Below are 21,961 nucleotides of genomic sequence, written 5' to 3'. Positions count from 1 at the left end.
ATTTAGTAGGTGTGGAGTGGGACCTATAATTCTGCATTTTTAATAAGTTCCTAGGTGATTCTAGTGCTGGTGGTCCATTTTACATAGCTAAGGTTTAAAAGACCAAACTGTTTTTGTCATTTTCTAAAGGTGTTGAGAACCGGCTCAGTTTGCTACTGCAGGCCACCAGCGTCTCTTTTCTGGACTTGTGCAGTAGCCTTGTAGTAGCCTCCCTCCTTAACCCCCTTGTTCCACTACAATCCATTCTCTAAATGGAGCTTCTAGTGATCATTTTAATATGTAAATCAATCACATCACTCCCATAATTAACCTTCTACTGGTATTCCATTGCATTAGAATAAAATCTAAACTCTTTACCATAACTACACTGTACTAAATGATGCAGCCCCTGCCTGCCTCTCCAAACTCATTTCATACCACTCTTCCCTTTATTCACTTTGCTTGAGTGCTTTGCAACCGCTCTTCATGCTGCTTGTAATGTGGACCCTGCATCTTCACATGACTGGCTTCTTCTCTTTATTCAGGTCTCTGCTTAAATATTAACCACTTCTGAGTGTATCTTATGAGTGACTTCAGAGAAATAAATTCTTGGGGGATTGTTGTACTGAGAGTAGATCACCAACTCTGTCAATTCAGTTAATGAGTGATGTAAAAGTCACTTTAAATTTTTGGTTGGTTCAGTTCATATTAGAGATTATTTCATAATGCATTTAAAGGGTTTGTTTCCATATTTTTATAGTATTAATAGATATTTCTTTTTGCTATCCAAGTCACTGTGTGCCCAGTATTCAGCAGACAGACGAGAAGATGAGAAGATGTGTGATCATTTGATTAGAGCAGCCAAATATCGAGACCATGTGACAGCAACTCAGCTAATCCAGAAAATTATCAACATTCTCACAGACAAGCATGGAGCCTGGGGAAATTCTGCAGTGAGGTAAAGTTATGCCTTTAGGATTTGGCCACTGATTTTCTATAGAAGTCCTTGGTTTAGATAAATGGCTTTGGATATGATCAAGGCCAGATGAAGAACAAAGTAATTTAATTTTGTATTTTATCTTCTACGATGAATTTAAAGCAAAGGGGAAGGAGAAAATCAGTATGAGTATAGTTATGGATCTTTGTGGATATTTCAGTTCCCTTCGACTACTTCTAAAAGAATAGTTGCTCATATATTTATTCATTTTGAAGTGAACTGTTAAGGGAAGTAGTTAGTGTAAACTGCTTTTACTAGTTGCACTTACATCTGAATTTATACAAGTACAATACTTTATTTTAAGAAACTATTCCCTATTTTACACTTTTGAGTTTTTAACACATAAATTTGAAAACATCATAATATGTGTTGTTTTCTTGAATTTTGTTGCAAATTACAGGGCTGTGATGAAAAAATACCATCTTTAAAATTTTATTTACTACATCTACCTCCTTTTAAGATTACCAAACTGAAGGTGCAATTTTTTATTCTAATTTTAGAAACAAAATATTTACATTCTAGGACTAAGGAACTTAGATAAATCATAAAATTTAGTCTTTTTGGAATATTTTATTCTACAAGTCTTAGGAACATGTTTTGACTCATTTAAGTAATGTTAATGAAAAACATTAATGTTAATGTTAATGTTATTTTCCCATTAGAAAGATATTTTTTAATTCCTCTTTTCTGCATAACTTTTTCTGGAAGACAACAACCACAAAAGAAAATAGAAAATTACTTGTATATTATATATAGGCGTAACTGGTTTCTGCTTGTGTTTTAAGCAATTCATGTGTCTAGCAGACATCAAAGTCTAGTTTTAGAGATTTTCCAGTAAACAGAAAAAGATTTTAGTTTTTTTTTAAGCTGAACTTTAAACTAGTTGAGTTGAAACCTATCTGATATGGGATGTTTTTGTTTTGAGTACAAGTATTCACTAATATAGAGTAGATATATCTCATCATGCTTATTGTGGAGAATACTTAAAATGAATTATGTTTCTGGGCATATCATTTTTGGTGTTCAGAGGAAGGAATGCAGGTCAAGGTCTTGAAGGCAAAAGGACTGAGTAAAAGCAGAAACCATGTTTGTTTGTTTGTTTTAATTACTATTCCAGCTGATCTCAGCTGCAAGAATGGTCATGGGAATGACATGAATTACTGGGTCAGGACTCTCTACTCTAGTGCCTTATATTGCAACATCTAAAAGCCCATGGGTGTGTGTTTGGAGGGGACTGGGGAAGGGGAGTTGTATTGAGGATTTTAGAGTTTCCAGATACTTTAATGTAACAGATTTGTTATAGTCATTTTGACACCTGGTACTGAATAAATTAGAAGATTACTTTGATGTACAGTGCTTGGCACATACTGGGAACTAAATATGTGTTTGTTACATTTTTTTTTTTAGGCTTAAAATTTTTTTTTTTTTGACCTAAAAGGAGTTTTACAATTTTAAAATGAAAACCTTTAGGCAACTTATGCCAAAGGGGTCATTTTTATAAGATCAAAATTCTTTCTTGTGATAGCTATACCATTGTATAGCTCAGTATACCTGTGCTGTCAACACGAAAGCGTTTTTCTGAAGTGATTTTGGTGTAATAAAGTATCTTGGAGAACTAAATGGACTGTGAAATGTATTTGTCTAGAAATAATTAGTGTTTCTGTAATAGAGTTGTTCAAGGGTTTGACTCTATTATTCTATAAAGCCAGAAAAAATTGAATTCTGAAATTTTAATATTTCCCCAAATTTACAGAACATTTTTTACTTTTTTGCTCCCAAGTAAAAATAGCTGTCAAACTGTTTGCTTTTAAATGTGTACATTTTTAATTAAGAGCAACAACCAAGGATGCGTCATTGAAAGGAAAATTGATATTAGTGAATTGATATTTTCCTCTTTATAAATCTCATAACTTACTTAGATTTTATTAAAAACAATGCTTAGCAAAGCACATTGCCTCCATGCTGATATTTTTGTCGTTGTATTTAGTTCAGTGTCACATTCAGCTGTTACTTATTTGGAATACCTGGTTGTTCCCTAATGCCTTTAATACAGTTATCTTAAAGTAGACCTTTTCAGTATTAATTCCAATTAGAGTGGATTTCTAGACCTTGGTGCCCTTTTTTAGGAAGCTATGTAAGAAAATGTAGTTGATAAAACGTATGCTGGCTTACCATTCTTTGAGAGTGGTTAACTATTCTGATTTCCCTTGTATGAGGCTTGCATAATCAGCTTGTAAATCATGGACATGGTTATAATAAATGAGACTAACACAGTGTACTTTGTTCTTCACTTAGCATAATTCTAGAAAACATAAATGGCATTAGAGAGAAATCAGAGTCATACTGTAGCCATAATGCATTTAACTATCCTAAGCCTGTTAAAAGAAATATGCACATTGAGCAAAATTCTAGTAAAGAGGATTAAATTATTTTAAGTATAATTCCTTTGTGTTTTATCTTAAGAATTATAGTAGCATTTTGTCTTATAAATTCAATCATATTAGAATATATAGAAATTTCATTTGTGGCATTTTTTATTTTGACCCTCCTTTGGAATCCACATAAATTTCCTTGTAGCCATGGCTATGTAGGCCTAATACTTTCCCATTAATGTCATTTGTTTTGTTTCACTATTGATGGCTTTCCTAATGCCACACGATCAGCGGGCTGCAATCCTGGCAGCTGGCCTGGGATCGGCAGTGGTTTTAATAAATCACAATCAGACCCATGCCATTACATCAATATTTTTAGTCAATTATAGAGAAGGTCAGGTGCTACATTCAGTATAGGAGCCTCAGCATGTGGCATTTGAGAAACATCTGGTCCTGCAACAAAACTGCAAGCCGGGAAAAAAAGAATCCAATTTATCCCATCTAAAGAGACCAAATGAAATCTGCTGCTTTATGGATAACACAATGATGATTATAGCCATTTTGAACATGTTATACTTGCTAGACTTAATACCCTTTATAAAGACATATTCCCAAAAGTTTCCATTCAATAAAAACTGAAAATGAAAATATTATTTTCTCAGAAGCAGATGGGAATTGTTGTTTCCTCACAGCAGGCATCTAATATCTTTTGACACCTAGTGACCTGCCTGAATGCAATTTGTGTCTTAATATCCCGCTTATACCAGCTTTTGCCACAAGAGAAAGAGAGAGGAGCTCTCTCTCTTTCTCTCTCTCTCCTTTCTTTGATGCCTAGACTATTGCATTGGCAGGTAAAGAAAGTATTCCTCCCTTAGAGCTCTTAGAACTGTGTGCCCTTTACTGTCATTGCATTTTTTCAAATGCTTAGAGATTTCAGGAAATAATGGGACAGACAAGTACCTGTTCATCCATACATTACTGTCACCTGGAGTGAGGCTCAGGTGAAAACAGAGAGAGCTTGATAAGAATAGTGGAATAAGCAAGAAAGAGGCCACAAATGAACAGAGTGGCAGAAGTAATTTTTTTCCGGTGCATGGAGCAGGCATTGTGTTTATTTGGGTCAGAAGACAAATCATCTTTCATGTAGATGACACCTGGTAAAGTGGCTGAATGTAAGAAGGATGAGGAGAGATGATGGAGAACACTGGATGGAAGTCTCAGAGGACATACTACCCTTTTCTCATATCGTCCTTCATTGCATTCTAATAGGCTGACTAATGTACCATGGAAATTCGCTCTTGGTATTAGTCCGGGAAAGAAGGTGGTTCTCTTCTCCTCTGAAAAATGCATGGATAGAGCTAGAAACATAAATTATCTTAGAAGTAATAAGGTTTAGGAGTTTTTAAGAGAATCTCTTATCAAGATTCTTGAATGCTTTTGATTAGTTTAGGAGACTGTATTTAGGTTTAGATTTCTGCTGCTTTAAGAAACTCCGTTTCAGATTGCTTGAATGTGTTCTAATGGATGCCCTCAAGCTAGAGGCGTCTCTTCCTGAAAGACATTCATCTTTTTTCTGTGTCACAAGCTTGCCGGTAAAATCTTTGTGATGCTCTCTCCAATTTTTCTTCAGTAAATCAAATCTTCCTTCTTTCAGAAAGATGAATGCTGTAAGGTTGGAGTGTTATAAAAAAAAAAAAAATCAATGCAGGCAAAATTGAAACAGTATGCCTCTGTATTGATTGGCCTTGTGAAATCGAAACTAACAGCTTTGTAACTGTTCCAGTGGACAGTTAGCTGACCTGTAATGGGCAAACTATCAATATTAACATTACTATTTTATCTTGTACTATGTCATTTTAAAATCCAGAGTCCAAGGAAAGGAAAGGCCTAAAGAATTTTTAATCTTTGTAGGAAATATCCCATTTTCTTTTTATATGCCATTGTTTGAAGAAAGCAGTAGCTAATGGACTTGACCTATAAAAAACTAAGATTAGGGCAGTGTTGGGTTTATATCAGTTACTCTTTTTAAAACACAACCAAAAAAAACACCTTGATTTTTTTGAAAATAATTTCTGATTTAAAAAAAAATCTTTCGCTGGTGAATTTTAATATTGAACTCATCTTTTTGGATGTGTTTCCCATTTCAACGGAAGTGCATTATGTCTTTTGAAAACATTCTTCATCTCCAGTTTTTTATTAAGTAGGTAATACCAGTGAATTTCTAGAGAAATTAAAGTGCTAACACACTTTCCTTATCAAGAGTTCATTTTAGGCATATGATTTCATTATAGTACGTGGGTAATCAAGCAGATGTCTAGTCATAGGTATAATATACCCAATCTTATTCTTTCAAATGCTTTTGTTTTTATTCCTACCCACCCCTGGGAGCTAGTACTTGACATCAGTACAAGCACCACTCATTGCTCTCTCTGGAGCTTTGATGATGCTAGAAATTCTTTATAACCAATCCCGACAATAACATTGTAAGATGGCTTAATAAACCGAACATTTTTCCCATTTACCCCCTCCTTGTTCCCTTTCTTAAAAGGAAAGAAAAAAATCAATAGCTTACAAAACAAATGGAAGAATCTATGGAGATGTCAGTTAAAGAAAACAGGTGTATTTGAAAGTGTTTACATGAAAAGAATAGTTTCAAACACTAAGCACATTAAATACCTATGACCAGAACATAATGAGACTTGTTCATGTTCTTAGTTTTGTGATAAGTTGATATTTTTTAAATTTATTTTCTTATTGAAGTATAATTGATTACAATGTTGTGTTAATTTCTGCTGTACAGAAAAGTGACTCAGTTATCCATATATATACATTCTTTTTTATATTCTTTTCCATTGTGGTTTATTACAGGATATTGAATATAGTTCCTTGTGCTATACAGTAGGACCTTGTTGTTTATCCATCCTATATATAATAGTTTGCATCTGCTAACCCCAAACTCCCGGTCCATCCCCCCCCACCCCAACTCCCGCTCCCCCTTGGCAACCACAAGTCTGTTTGTTATGTCTGCGAGTCTGTTTCTGTTTCGTATATAAGTTCATTTGTGCCATATTTTAGATTCCACATATAAGTGATGTTATGTGGTATTTGCCTTTCTCTGTCTGACTTACTTCACTTAGTGTGATAATCTTTAGTTGCATCCATGTTGCTGCAAAGAAATTTCTGGTATCAACCTATCATGAAGACATGCTGATGTGTCAGTACTGAGGAGCAGTTCTTTTTCCCTCATATTTTATGGCCACGGTGTAGTTGTGTTATATAGTTATACATGCTTATGATACAACTTTTATTATTAGTCAAATCTAACAGTACACTGAATGACTTACTAGAAATGTATGACATGTTTTGTAAATCAGTGATGCGGAGTATATGAGAATTGAATAGCTATATTTTCTAATAATATAAGGCAAAAACTACATAATTTTATAGGCAATTAACATGTTTTACAATATTCAAAATGAATATGTTCTTATAATAATTTTGGGTAAAATATTTTTGGTACAAAGTAATTTTAAAGAAATAAACAATAAAATAAGTTATGGTATTAAGTACCGACAATTCAAAGTTAATAAGTTGCAACCATAAAAAAAAAACACATTGAAAAAGAAATACAAATTATTGCACGTATGTTCACTAAAGACACCAAAAAGTTTGTGTACATTTTTGCAATCCCCTTTCAGTTTCATTATTCAGTGAAGTCTCTTCCTGTTTTTCTTGATAGTCTTTCCTCCTAAGTTCTCTGACAGTTATGCACAATATATGCTGCAGAATTTGGTACCTGACAGTATACTGTGTTGTTTGTTTTGTGTGTAGATTATAAGATGTTCACCTTATGTTATTGCCATAGTTCCTAGCTTAGTGATGAGCCTGTAGTATATCCTAAATAAATTTGTTTTTTAATCAGGTAGACTACTTGTCTTCATTCATAACTTATCTAACCTTATCATTATGCTAGGTATTAAATCAGATAAATTTCTTTCAACCAAAGCAGCAAGAAATTTAAACAGTAAAGTTCAAAAATACTTTTATCACAACTGGTGGTATTTTATGAAGGATGATATTAATTCAGAAATTAAGAAAAACGTAGTAGAAATAGAATATATCTGAAAAGAGATGTACTGTAGATAATAGATACAGACTTGGAAATTTTGGTTTCTATCTGTAAAGAACACTTTTCTGTAACAATTTACTTTGAATATTCCGATTAGAAAAATTTGAAGCTCAATAGGTAATTTTAAATTGTAACTTGGGTGGGGAGTCCTTGAACTTTAATAGTCCCTGGTATAATTTTTGGTATAATCAAAAATTTTCAGAAGTATCTTAAAGGGTTGGAAGCAGATGAAATTATTTAAGGAATTTGAGAAAATTTAGTGGTTTCATATAGACCTGGAGAGGGAACCATGCAATCTGTGTTTTTAACAAGTACCCCAGTACAAAAATCACTTGAAAACCACAGCAGTAGTTTAGCCAAACTTGCAATTTGTTGTCAGGGCTGCCTTCCACTTAAGACTACTGTAGGCTATTCTTGTAGCTGATACTTGGCTGTTTCAAGTTTTGTTTCTCCTGCCTATTGGAGGACTTTTTCTATTCGTATTTATTTAACACCAGCTGTGCATCATTTACTGTGCACAGTAAGGCACTCCAAAAACCAATATGAGTAAAACAGATATGTCTCTTGCCCTCATAGAACTTTCTGTCTAAGAGAGGCAATGGGAAAGTGAACAGAAAATTATAAATAGCTTAAAAGCAGTGATGATAATTTCTCACTGTATATAGCCATAAATAAGGAAATAAAAGCCTTTTTTTTTTTTTTTAATCCATCTTTAGTCTTTCTTTGGTAAAAGATCAGTGTGATTTCATGGAAAGAACTCTAGTGTGACATCTGTATTTCTATTCCTGACTCTTTCACTAACTGGTTATGTGACAATGAACAAGTTAAACTAACAAAATCTTATTTCATATGCATTTTATTTATTTCAGACAGATTACCTGTGAGAAGAAAGCAACAATAGTTGGTTGGCATTAGAGCCTGAGGCTTAAAGGAGGAGGGAGATGTTAACACAAATTATTGCAAAGATGGCAAATGTTAACTATTAAAATAAGTTGATTAAATATAAAATAGATAGCTAGTGAGAAGCAGCCACACAGCACAGGGAGATCAGCTCGGTGCTTTGTGACCAGCTAGAGGGGTGGGATAGGGAGGGTGGGAGGGAGACGGAAGAGGGAGGGGATATGGGGATATATGTATACCTACAGCTGACTCACTTTGTTATACAGCAGAAACTAACACACCATTGTAAAGCAATTACACTCCAATAAAAATGTTAAAAATTTTTTTCTCTTTCTGATACTTAATTGCTAGTGTATAGAAATGCAACAGATTTCTGGTTATTACTTCTGTATACAGCAACTTTGCCGAATTCATTGATGAGCTCTAGTAGTTTTCTGGTAGCGTCTTTGGGATTTTCTATGTATAGCATCATGTTATCTGCAAACAGTGACACGTTTACTTCTTCCTTTCTAATCTGGATTCCTTTTATTTCTTTTTCTTGTCTGATTGCTGTGGCTAGGACATCCTAAACTATGTTGAATAAAAGTGGTGAGAGTGGGCGTCCTTGTCTTGTTCTTGATCTTAGACGGAATGCTTTCAGCTTTTCACCATTGAGTGTGATGTTTGCTGTTGGTTTTGTCATATATAGCCTTTATTATGTTGAGGTGTGTTCCATGTATGACCACTCTCTGAAGAGTTTTTATCATAAATGGATGTTGAATTGTATCAAAAGCTTTTTATGCATCTATTGAGATGACCATATGGTTTTTATTTTTCAGTGTTTTAATATGTTGCATCACACTGATTCATTTGTGGATATTGAAAGATTCTTGCATCCCTGGAATAAATCCCACTTGATCATGGTATATGATCCCTTTAATATATTGTTGGAGTCAGTTTGCTAGTATTTTGTTGAGGATTTTTGCATCATGTTCATCAGTGATATTGGCCTGTAATTTTTTTTTGTGTGTGGTATCTTTGTCTGGTTTTTATATTAAGGTGATGGTGGCCTCATAGAATGAGTTTGGAGGTGTTCCTTCCTCTGCAATTTTTGGGAATAGTTTCAGAAGGATAGGTGTTAACTCTTCTCTAAATGTTTGGTAGAATTCACCTGTGAAGCCATCTGGTCCTGGACTTTTGCTTGGTGGGAGTTTTTAAATTACTGATTCAATTTCAGTACTGGTAATTGGTCTGTTCATATATTCTATTTTTTCCTGGTTCAGTCTTGGGAGATTGTACCTTTCTAAGAATTTGTTTCTTCTAGGTTGTCCATTTTATTGTCATATAGTTTCTCTTAGTAGTCTCTTATGATCCTTTGTGTTTCTGTGGTGTCAATTGTAACTTCTCTGTTTTCATTTCTGATTGTTGATTTGGGCCTTCTCTTTTGAGTTAACATTTGAACCCAGGTAGTCTGACTCAGAGTCTATACTTATAACCATTATGTAACTTCTTAATGTTAGTAATTGGTACTAGGTTTTTGAGTGCTTACAATCTGCCAGTCACTGGCTAATTCCTTTACAAAACTTTCATTGGATCTTCACAATAACCCTGTAAAGTGGATACTATTATTTCTAGTTTGCCTTGGAGTAAATGAAGGCTTAGAGACATTCATGACTTTTCAAATAATAAAGCTTGTGTTTTTACACCTTACAGTTTGCTACTTCAGTCAACATTGAAAGGTTTATCCATGTTTGATGTTTTGTTTCAAGAAGTACAGGTGTGAGTGTCACTCTTATTTTTTGGGAATTTGATTTTTCTTTTTCTACGCTTTCTACCTACCTTTTACTTACTTATTTTTTTAGTTTTGCTTATTTAGCTTGTTTGTGTCCAAACTTTTTCTCATGCAAAAATCAAACCACCAATAAAAAGCCTTATAAATATTGTTCTTAATTAGAACCCAATATACAATATAGATAAGAAGGGTCCCATCCTAGCTGACATCAAGAGATCATGGGTTTGTTACTCATTGCTCTACGATCATCTCATGATGTGAAAATCACTCCGCAGCCTGCAAAGGGAATATTGGTCCAATGGAAGCTTGTTAGAATAAAATCAAAGTGGAACCTAACCTCCTAATTTATAATCTAGGACTGTTTCTAGCTTTCTGCCCTGCCCCCCTATATCTCTCATCATCTTATATTGGGTTATTATTTTTAAAGTGTATTGAATTTTTAGTAAATGATACGTATCAGTGTTCAAATATTACTTACATATGAAAGTGATGTTTGATTGGACCTGGATCAAAACAACACCACATAAGCAGCTATAAATATTATTGGAATAATTTGAATATAGATTCAATATTATATGTAATATTGTATTAATAGTTAATTTCTGACTAATTAATACTATTTCTGAATAATAATTGTATTGTTTTATAAGAAAATACCATTGTTGTTCTTAGGGGATACGTTTACTTAAGGGTTGAAGCGTCATGCTGTCTATAACTAATTCTCAAGTGGTCCAGCTAAAAATAAATAAATAAATAAACATGGGGGAGAGAGATTGAGTGGAAGCATGATAAAGGAAATATAGCAAGATAAGTAAACAAGGTGGTTTAGGCAAAGGTATGTGATTCTTTTCGATATTTTTCTTGCTGCTATTCCATAGGTTTGTAACTTTTGCTGGGAAGAATATACTTCTGAGGAAGTACTGAGCGATTGTCTCTTGGGTTTCCCTTACATTGTTTCCCTATAACTGTGGATAATTGAGAATTAAAGCTTGATGTTAAAAATAAAATTTTTTGGTTGCATATTCAGAATTAGAAAATTTTTTACTTTGCTTTCAGAGTTCAGTAAATTCTTACCAAATGCTTTCTGTGTCTTAGAAACAACACGTAGGTTAACGTATTATGCACGTTCCTTGAAAACACCTGGTATAGTCATAGTTAACACTGTAAGGTATGGTAGGATGCGCCTAATCTATGCCTTACCGCATTTTATAGGTGAGGAAACAGTTGTTGAGAGGTTAAATAATTTGTTGGAGATTTTACAAGTGATCTCTGACAAAACAAGACTCAAAATCTTCACCATTTTGAGCTTGACTGAATGACTTTCATGAAGTCATTTAGTTACTCATTTGTCAGTCATTCCAAGTGTCTTTTTCTTTCTTCCTCCTTATTTCTTCCTTCCATCCTTCCTTTTATTGATGCTTTTCTGATTAAGTTTTCAGAATTGGTTAATTTTGGAACTAATATTTGTTAAACACGTATTATGTATCAGGCATTGTGTTAATTGCTGAGGCTATAACAATAGAAAAGACAGACATGGGTACTGTCCTCATAGAACATAGAATTTAAGAGATTGCTACTTCATTGTGAGTATGTCCTGGGATTTTCTGGCTCTGCTGGTATCATGCTAAAGCAGTCTTATAGCATTTTCTGTTTAGAATGCTTTCACTTTGTGCTTCATGCTCTTCTCAGTGTTTGTCCATCTTGTCTCTAAGCCTCTACGTATATATTCTGTTTCCTTCTCTAGTTTAGGTGTCCTGCCATGTCTCCTATAACAACCTCTACTTCCCATGTTACAGCCCTTGTGTCAATGAATAGTAATTGCTTTTGAATCGCCCCAGACTCTTAACATATAAATGCCATTAGAGAAATTATTATATTTATTTTTGTTCATTAAAATGTGCTGGGAATATTACCTGGAATATTTTAGGCAGTTAATAAGTGATTGAAAAAAGGAAGTATAGGTTTCAAAGTTTAAACATATGATAAAAATAGAAAGGAACTGGAAAATCAAGTTTGTGGTTTGGAATTTGTTTATCATTCTCTCTTTTTCATGAGACCTAGGCCACATGCCTAATTAAAAACCAAATAAAACAAAAAACAACAGTGGATTGCTCTGTGCACATTGTCTGTAGCTTGTCTGGTCCCAGCCTGTGTTTAGTATGATTTGGTAACACTAATAAATCATTCCCAAACCCAAGATTCACTTGAGGTCTTTTGATACCTCTCTCTCCCTCCAAACCCACCAAAAGAATTTATATTGTTTTAAAGTCAGCCTAGGGAATAGCTTATGTGAGTTTTCTTTCAGGGTTTTCAAAGGAGGCTCTAAAGATTGGGCACAGACTGAATTTTGGACTTTACCCGTAGATATCTAGGGTCCACAGGAATAAATATCCAGTGAGTTGTCTTTCATATGTTCTCCCATTCCCAAAGAATCCATTGTTTCCATCAATATCAGGAACTTTTACTATATGCCTAATTAGACTGAGCACTTACTGTTGGGAACAAAGAACCACATTGACTGTAGAGCCTGTATTAGTCTCTCATTACTACTGTAAAAATTACCACAAATATAGTGGCTTGAGTAACAGTTGTTTTTTAGGTTCAGAAGCCTAAACTTGGTTAGCAACGCTGTGTTTCTTCTGGAGGCTCTGGAGAATACATTTTCTTGAGTTTTTTGAACTTCTAAAGGATGCCTGCATTCCTTGATTCATGGCCCCTTCTTCCAGCTTCAAATTCCCCAGCACAGCATCTTCAAATTTTCAACTCTGCTTCTGTTGTCTCCTCCTTTTTCTTTGTTTTTATCATCATTTGCCTTCCCTCACTTTAACCCTCCTGCCTCTCACTTATAAGGACCTTGTGATTACATTAGCTTACCCAGATAATCCAGGATAATTTCCTCATCTCTACACCTTTAATTTAATCACACCTATAAAATCCCTTTGCCATGTAAGGCCATGTATTCACAATTCTGGGGATTAGTATGTCGACATCTTTGGGGGCCCTTATTTAGCCAATTGCAGCACCTATTCTTTTAATTCTTTCTTTGAGATGATATACTAATATTGTATAGCTAGTGATTTAGTTTGCATCTCTTTTCTTACTAGATATATAATATTGGCAGAGCACTTGGTTATTAGTTATTTTTCTTCTTTTCTTTTTTTGGCCACACCACATGGCTTACTGGATCCTAGTTCCCCGACCAGGGATTGAATCCACGCCCTTGTCAGTGAAGGCATGGGTGCCTAATCACTGGTCTGCCAGGGAATTCCCTAAAGTGTACAGTTTTTATGTTTATATATATATATTTTTATATATATATATATATATGTATATATATGTATGTATCTCCTTCAAATCATCACCACAATCAAAAGACTTCCTCCTGCCCTTTTGTGATTCCTTCTCTTCTACCTTCCCTACCCCCAGGCTTCCACTGATCAATATAGACTAGTTTATATTTTCTAGAATAACTTGTCAATAGATTTACCCAGTTTGTGCTCCTTTTTTTTTCCTGGTTCCTTTCACTCAGCATAATTATTTTGAGATTCATCCATGCTGTTGAATATATTCATAGGTCATATTTTGCATGTGAATATCCATTTGTTCCAGCACTATTTATTAAAAAGACAGTTCTTTATCCACTGAATAACCTTTGCACCTTTGTCTAAAATCTGTTATCCATCTATATATCGGTTTATTTCTGGACTTTGTCTTCTGTTCTCTTCATCTCTGACTATCCTTCTGCCAGGACCACATGGTCTTTGATTACTGTAGCTTTACAAGTCTTGGAGTCGGGTTGTATTAGTCTTCCAGCTTTATTCTTTTTCTGAGTTATTTTGGATAGTATAGGTCTTTGGAATTTCCAAATGTAGTTTAGAATCAGCTTGTCAGTTTCTATCCTGCTGGGATTTGATTTGATTTTGTTGATGAATTTTGGGGGAATTTACATCGTAATTATATTGAGTCTGCTAACCCACGAAAAAGGAATGTCTCTACATTTATATAGTCTTTAATTTCTTCCAGCAATGTTATGTAGCTATCAGTATATACATATTGCCCATCTTTTCAGATATATACCTATGTATTTCATATTTTCTGTTGGAAACATTTTACTTCTGTTTCTGAGTGTTCATTGTTGGCAGATAGAAATACAGGATTTTTTGGATATTGATCTTGTATCCTGCAGCCTTATTTAACTCAATTATTCTAGTAGATTTTTGTAGTTTCTGTCTGATTTTATATGTAGGCAATTATATCGTCAGCAAAAAAAAGACAGTTTACTTCTTCCTTTTTTTTTTTGCCGCATTGCAGGGCTTGTGGGCTCTTAGTTCCCCTACCAGGGACTGAACCCTTGCCCTCAGCAGTGAAAGCTTGGAGTCCTAACCACTGGACCACCAGGGAATTCCCTACTTACTTCTTTATAGTTTGGATTTTTTTGAGGAGGGTGTTGTTCTTTTCCCTTGCCAGATTATCTAGCATAATGTTGAATAGAAGTGATGAGAGCATAAATCTTTGTCCTTATCCTGATCTGAGGGGTGAGGGAGACATTCAGTCCTTTATCATTAAATGTGATGTTCCTGTAGGTTTTTCATGGATACCTTTTATCAGATTGAAGAAGCTAGCTTCTGTTCCTAGTTTGCTGAGAGTATTTATCAGGAATGGTTTTCTCTTATTAGTTTAATTTGGTGTTTAATGTTAAAACAATAATTTTTGGATGTTAAACCAATCTTGCATTCTGATGATGTACTCATCTTGGTCATGAAGTATTATCCTTTTCATATATCATTGAATTTGTTTGGTAAAATTTTGTGATTTTGTGTAGAATTTTTACATCTACATTCATGACTAACATTGGTCTATGGTTTTCTTTTAACACCTTTGACAAGTTTTGGTATCAGGATAATGCCAGCCTCAAAATGAGTGGGAAGTCATTCCTCCACATCATAATCTGAATAGTTTATGTAAAATGAATATTTATTTCTTAAATGCTTTATAGAATTTGTTAGCCAAGCCAAGTAGGCCTGGAATTTTGTTCGGTGAATTTTTAAGCTACAAAGTCAGTTTTTTTTAATACTTTAGAGCTCTTTTCATTTATTATCAAAGTTGTCCAATTTAGTGGCATCAACTTATTCATAATATTCCTTTATTATTCTTTTAATGTTTGCAAAATATGTGGTGATGTTGCCTGTCTTATTTCTGATCTTGGTAATTTGTGTCTTCTCTCTTTTTTTGCTTCACGAATTTTTCTTTCTCTTTTTTCTATTTCTTTGATTTTCATTGTGATTTTTATTATTTCCTTTCTTCTGCTTTGCGTTTTATTTACTATTGCTTTACTTAAGGTCAATGCTTTTTAGACTTTTTCCTAATATAGGCTTTTAGTACAATAAATTTAGCTCTAAGGTACAGCTTTGGCAGCATCTCACATATTTTGATGGGTTGTATGTTCATTTTGTTTCTGTTCAAAATCTAATTTTCTTTTGACTTTTCCTTTGAACCAGGGATATTTAGAAAGATGTTACTTAGTTTGCAAGTAACTGATGTTAATTTTTTGAAATTTGTTTTATGCCCCAGAATATGGTCTGTTGTGGTGAATATTTCAATTACACTTGAAAAGAATGTGTATTGTGCTGTCATTGGGTATAGTGTTCTGTAAATGTCAATTAGGTCAAGTTGGTTGATAGTGTTGTTCACATCTTATATAACCTTAATGATTTTCTGTCGACTTGTCCTATCAATTATTGAGAGAGGGATATTGAACTCTGCCATTGTCGTTCTTTCTCTGGCCTTGGGTAGTTTCCTTACATGCTTGCAGTGAGTGGTGCTCTACAGAATACTTGAGGGCAACCTCCTTCACATCTCTGGTGTTCTTTCTCTTTTCAGCCCTCTCCTCTTCAGTACTTGGTCCTAAGAACTCTCGCCACCTTCTCTGAGACACTTAGGTCTGTCTCTTCAACTCAGAGAACTGAACTGGACTGGACTTTGCTTAGCTTCCCCCTCCCTGTGTTTTGGGCTAGAAATCTTAAAACAGTGAGCCTGGGAAACTGTAGGACTCCTTGTTTTTTTCCAACTCTAAGGGATCTTTCTCTTTAGTTTTCTGAGGTCTAGTGTCTTAAAAACTGTTGTTTCTTTTATTTTATTTGGTGTTTTCCATTGTTTTATTTTGTAGGGTAAATTGTAGTTACTCTGTCTTAGCCAGAGTGGAAGTTCTCCCCTTATTTACTTTATTTTAGCAAAAATTGTTTATTGCTTGATATGTGGCACCATCTGACATGATAAAAATTCAGAGCTGAATAAGTCATAATATTATCAAGGAATTCAGAACAAACAGGGAAACAGATACATATAAATAACCATGACATCAGATGGTAAATACTATTCAAACTCTAGTATTATGAACTAAGTGATATGACAACAGTGAGGAGTAATCATTTCTAAATTTATAGGGGAAACAATGACATTTAAACTGAATTTTGTTAGATGAGTGAATTTTGCCGTGTGGAAAAGCATTTTGGCATATGCTTTTTGTTATGTGATTACTCACTCAACCAATCAGATTTCTTCTTTAGTGCCTGCCTGGAGTTATGAGAAAACCACTGAATATCTCTATTTCAAACTATTATGGAACTTTTACACATTGCTGATGGGAATGCAAACTAGAATAGAATGCAAATGGCATTGCCACTTTGGAAAACTATTTAGCAGCTTCTTATAAAGTTATCATGTAACCCTAGAGTCCTACTCTTAGATATTTACTCAAGTGAAATGAAAATATAGTTCACAGAAAAAACCCCCAGACTATTCTGAATGTTTGTAGCAGATAAAAATATCTGTGCTATATCTGTACAGAGGATATTATTTAGCAATAAAAAGGAACAAATTACGGAGACATGCAGCAGTGTGGATGACTCTTAAGTGCATTGCACTGGAAGAAGCGAGACTCAAAAGGCTCTGTATTCTGATTCCATTTGTGTGACATTTTGGAATAGGCAAACTTAGGAGTAAAAGTCAGATCTGTGGGTTTGTAGAGGTTGACTACAAAGGGGTACAGAATATTTTTGTGTGTGATGGAACTGTTGTTGATTGTGTTTGTGGTTACACAACTGTGTAGAAAAGAGTTAATATAGCAGACTCATATCCTTAGAAAGAGCTGATTATAAGACGTATGGGAACTTCAATGGTAAATAGTTCCCTATACAAATAAAAACTTTCTGTAAATGATAAAAGTAGCTCAGTTTGCCTAGACTGTTTGTACAAACAATGTAGTTTATGCTAAACATCAGTTTTATTCTGGGAGTCTGGAATTATGGTACATGCTAGGTAGAGGATACCTTAACAACCAGCACCAAATAAAAACCTTGGGAGCTGAGGCTCTAGTGAGCTTCCCTAAATAAACATTTCACACATGGTCTCACAACTCATTGCTGCAGGGATTAAATACATCCTGTGTGACTCCACAGGGAGAGGACTGTTGTAAACTTGTGCCTGGTTTCCTCCAGACTTCACTCCATGTGCCTTTTCCCTTTGCTGATTTTGACTTGCATCCTTTTGCTATGAGAAATTATAGCCGTGAGGATGACTGTATGCTGAGTCCTGTGAGTCCTCCTAGTGAGTCACTGAATCTGAAGGTAGTCTTAGAGATCCTGACACAACTATGCATTTATCAAAACTCATAAAATTGTGTATGAGTTATGCCTTCAAAAAGCCCTTATATCATGTTTTAATTGTGTTTAAAAAGACAAAGGTCCAGAAGTTGTTAGGCTTCTTAAAGTTGTAATCTATTCATGACTACAAGAAATTATCTCATGAAGTAATTTTGGCCTAGAAGAATGAACATGGGGACTTCCCTGGTGGTGCAGTGATTAAGAATCTGCCTGCCAATGCAGGGGACACGGGTTCAAGCCCTGGTCCGGGAAGATCCCACATGCCGCGGAGCAACTAAGCCCATGCGCCACAACTACTGAGCCCGCGTGCCACAACTACTGAAGCCCATGCACATAGAGCCCATGTCCCGCAACAAGAGAAGCCACTGCAATGAGAAGCCCGCGCACCGCGATGAAGAGTAGCCCCCACTCGCTGCCACTAGAGAAAGCCCGCACGCAGCAATGAAGACCTGATGCAGCCATAAATAAATAAATAAATAAATAAATAAATAAATAAATAAATAAATAAATAAATAAAAAGAATGATCATGGGATTTGGCCTCATATAGCTCTGGATTTGAAAATCAGCTCTTTTATTTAGAAGATTTTTTTTTTTTGCTAAGCCTCAGTTTTCTCAACTCTTAAATGGCAATGTTAATTCCTGTCTTGCATATGAAATGTTATAGAAAAGCTTGATGGAGATAAAGTTTAAGAAGGGGTCTTTTAAATTAGATGTATGTCAAGAGAGCAAATCCTGTGGACCTGTAACATGAACTCTAGATTGCATGTGATTAGATGGTGTTAAAGTGGAAAAAAAGTGAAAAGTTAGTGACAAACTATTATGTTTTAGGCTATACTTGTATTAACTGATGCATTCATTTATATCATAATCCATTTTAGATAAAATGTCAAGTCACAATTAGGCATTTGTTGAAAAGAGAAAACTCCAGGGTCTGTTCTAAAATCAGAACAGCTTTCTGTTGTTCATATCAGCTCTACCTGTATCCCATTTTAATAATTGGTCATGATTATAACCTAGACTTGTTGAAAAACTCTTGGTTATAAAAGTCTGCAGGTAACCTACCAAGTGATTTCCTTGCCTGCAGTCTCTCTTAATAGTATTGCAGCTTCAACGTATTATTAGTAAACTCATTCTCTGTGGAAAAACTTAAGATATGACATTCAAGGCCCCTTAGTGCCAGTCCTTAAATCCGCCATCTTTTCCATGTGTCTTTAGCCACACCAGGCAACTTGCATTTCAAGCACATTTTTCTTTTTTTTCCTCATGTTCTTTGTGTCTTCAGTGCTCTTCCCATCTTATTTGCTTAGTAAGTTGCTATTTATCTTTCAAAATCCATCTGAAATGTGTCTGCCTCTATGTACTTCACCAGCCTTTGTCTCTTCTTTTTCTCAGAAGCATTACCTGATAGATTATTTCCTTGCTCATGTATGTTATCATAGCACTTGATAAATGTATTTTTCAAAGCACTTGTTGGTTTGCAACTTCCAGGATTCCCAGGTGACATTCAAAACTGGCCCTGTACACGGAGGGCAAGGAGAGACCAAGGAAGAGGCAGACCACTCCAGATTGGTAGGTGGCAGTTTTAAATAAGCAAGGGAACTTACACATGAGGCTTGGCTTGGGCAGCTGCTAGATGAGTATATCTCTGCACCCACCCCGAGAATCTTGAGAGTTTATGCAGAGGCCTTAATGTTATTTATACAGGCCAGATAGTTGCAATAACATGTTACACTCTCAAGGCTGTGTCCTTGAAGTGGCTCCTGTGTGGGAACAGTGGGCAGAACTTACATTCCAAGGACATGGAGGGAGTAAAGAGCCTCCAATTGCCATGGTCCAGTTTGTGCATCAACCAGCAGTCACATCCTCTTGATGACCTTCTCCAAAAACACTAGTACACATTTCATATTTATATATTTATATATTATCGTACACATTTTCTGTTTTTCCCACTATACTAAAAGATATTTAGAGAATGGAAGACCATAATGTCTTCATTTTTGTATTCTCAGTCCTTGGACCAGTACTTGGCATATACTAGATATTCAGTATTTGACACTAAATGAAGGAAAGAACATTGACATTTGAATGTATGGATGTTTCTTCTTACATTCTTATTTTTTTAACAGGAGAGCGTTGGTTGGAACTATCCTAAGTTGAATGGGAAACACAGGAATAAACTCCATATTCAGGGATGACATTTATTATACTCAAAATAGTTCTTATACTTTTACATCATATTTGCTATCCTAACAAATTTTTTTAGGTAATAATGGAGATGATACTCATTGGCATACCTTCTCTCATCAATATGACATGCTTTTGCTATTGTATTGTACCCTGGTCTTGTCTAGACTCGTTTGCCTTCATAAGTATACAGCGCCTTCAAAGTTTTCTCTAGAAATTCAAAATCTACATCCTAGATCGCTTTATTTTCTAAAATGACCAATTCCCTCTAGATAGTCAAAATTTCCATTATCTGAATGTGACTTATTAAAGGACATGGCTGTGTCCTTGAAGTGGCATGTACTAAGTATTCAGTATTTGACACTAAACAAAGGAAAGAACAAATACATTATGTCAAGGTACACATACGAGCAATTCAATGAATTGATTCAAGTTGTATTTGCATTTTTAACAGTATTTGTTAATCTAATTAAATTGCTAATTTATAAAGATTGTTGGGGCTTTCCTCTAATCCATCTTCCTTCATCCTTTGGAGATTTTGGAGTAAATATAATCACCTTTGTTATCAAACAGTATTCCCATTTCCATATCTTGCATTGCTTCTTTTTGTCTGTTTCTTTCAAACTTTTTCACGTTTTCAAACAGATATAGCAATAGTTCTCAACCATGTCTACATTTCAGAATTTGGGAGAGATTTAATTGGTCTGAGGCTTGGCTATTTATATGAAATTTTTAAGCTCCCTAGGTGATTCTTTTATCCTAACAACTTTGTACTTTGGGAGGGATCAGATTGCTACAGCCCTGTAGAACAACGGTGATATACTGTGTTTTCATGTAGTATCCCTTCTCATACTGACATTTTGTAAAATGGCATTTTGTACTAACTGTCATGTATTCACTCTCTTATCGTCTGCAATAGTGATATTATAGTATCAATACAAAGTCTAAACTTCTATAAAGTTTAATTTTATAATCTTTTACATTATAGTAATTTATGATATTTTATAGATTATATTTGCAATAACATAAGCCTCTGTGAAAATAAAAATTTATTAGAATTTAGAATAGATTTTGCTTTTCTCTTAATTATCTCTTACAGGCTTTGAAATATGTTTTGTTTTAGATACTTGCCTTTTTAGTTACAGATACTTTATATGCAGTGTCCAAAAACACCAGACATTCTGTATTATGTAATTTGAAAATGAAGGGAAATAACTCTACTTTTTGATGCATTTTAATGAATTTTAAAACTTTTTAAGGTAATAGGAGTTATTCTGAGATACAGTCTAAGGATTTAAAATAAAGCATGACACATTACATTAAGATAATTCTAATGTGATTATCCTATAAAATCATTTTGTAAAATATTTTGTGGACTTAAAATTTCCATTTATTTTAAAAGTTTCTTTCTGCTTGCTTATTATATACTCAAATCACTTGCTATTTATTAAATATCTAGTTCAGTATGTGTACTGAAATCTCTTTTGGAAATATTAATTTTGCGATAGATTTTATTTTTTCTGTCTTTGGGATATGTACCTGTCATGTGTTAAGTATTATGATAACTTGGTAACAGCTAATTGTTTATGTAATAACGAAATAAGGATTTTAGTAGGTTTTGTCCTCGTAGGACTGTCATTATAATAGAAATGTGTTAAATATCCATTTGAAAGAACAATCCAGAGATAGAAAGGATTTATGTGTTTCATATACCTTTTTCAGAAAGTATTGCTCTTCCAGAATAAGGTCAAGATAAGTCTCTGATCCATATCAGAAGAAGGGGGGAATCTATTTTCAAACTTTTTTAGAATTCAATTGTTTTTGAGAGCACACTATCTGTGGAGTATCGATTGTTGGGGTTCCGTAGTTAGTCAAAGGCTATCTCCTTTGACTCACCCCTTCATGTGGTGTCATCCTCCTTCATGTGATAGATTGTTACAATCTCAGGCAGTGTAATTACACACTAG

The 21,961-nt window shown here is 34.4% G+C and overlaps 1 protein-coding gene across 3 annotated transcripts in view; it reads left to right on the top strand.

Annotated features, from left to right (window-relative positions):
• The window catches only part of LRBA (LPS responsive beige-like anchor protein), a 750,846-nt gene that overhangs the window by 360,704 nt on the left and 368,181 nt on the right, over positions 1-21,961 (top strand). For all 3 annotated transcript variants that reach the window (XM_068542607.1, XM_068542608.1, XM_068542606.1), the window contains exon 37: positions 771-937. In XM_068542607.1, coding sequence (XP_068398708.1) covers positions 771-937 — 167 coding nt within the window. The remainder of the gene's footprint in view (positions 1-770; positions 938-21,961) is intronic.

This window comes from Eschrichtius robustus, chromosome 4 (assembly GCF_028021215.1).
Source record: "Eschrichtius robustus isolate mEscRob2 chromosome 4, mEscRob2.pri, whole genome shotgun sequence".
In the NCBI taxonomy this organism is placed as follows: Eukaryota; Metazoa; Chordata; class Mammalia; order Artiodactyla; family Eschrichtiidae; genus Eschrichtius; species Eschrichtius robustus.
This window is presented reverse-complemented; position numbering and strand designations above follow the sequence as displayed.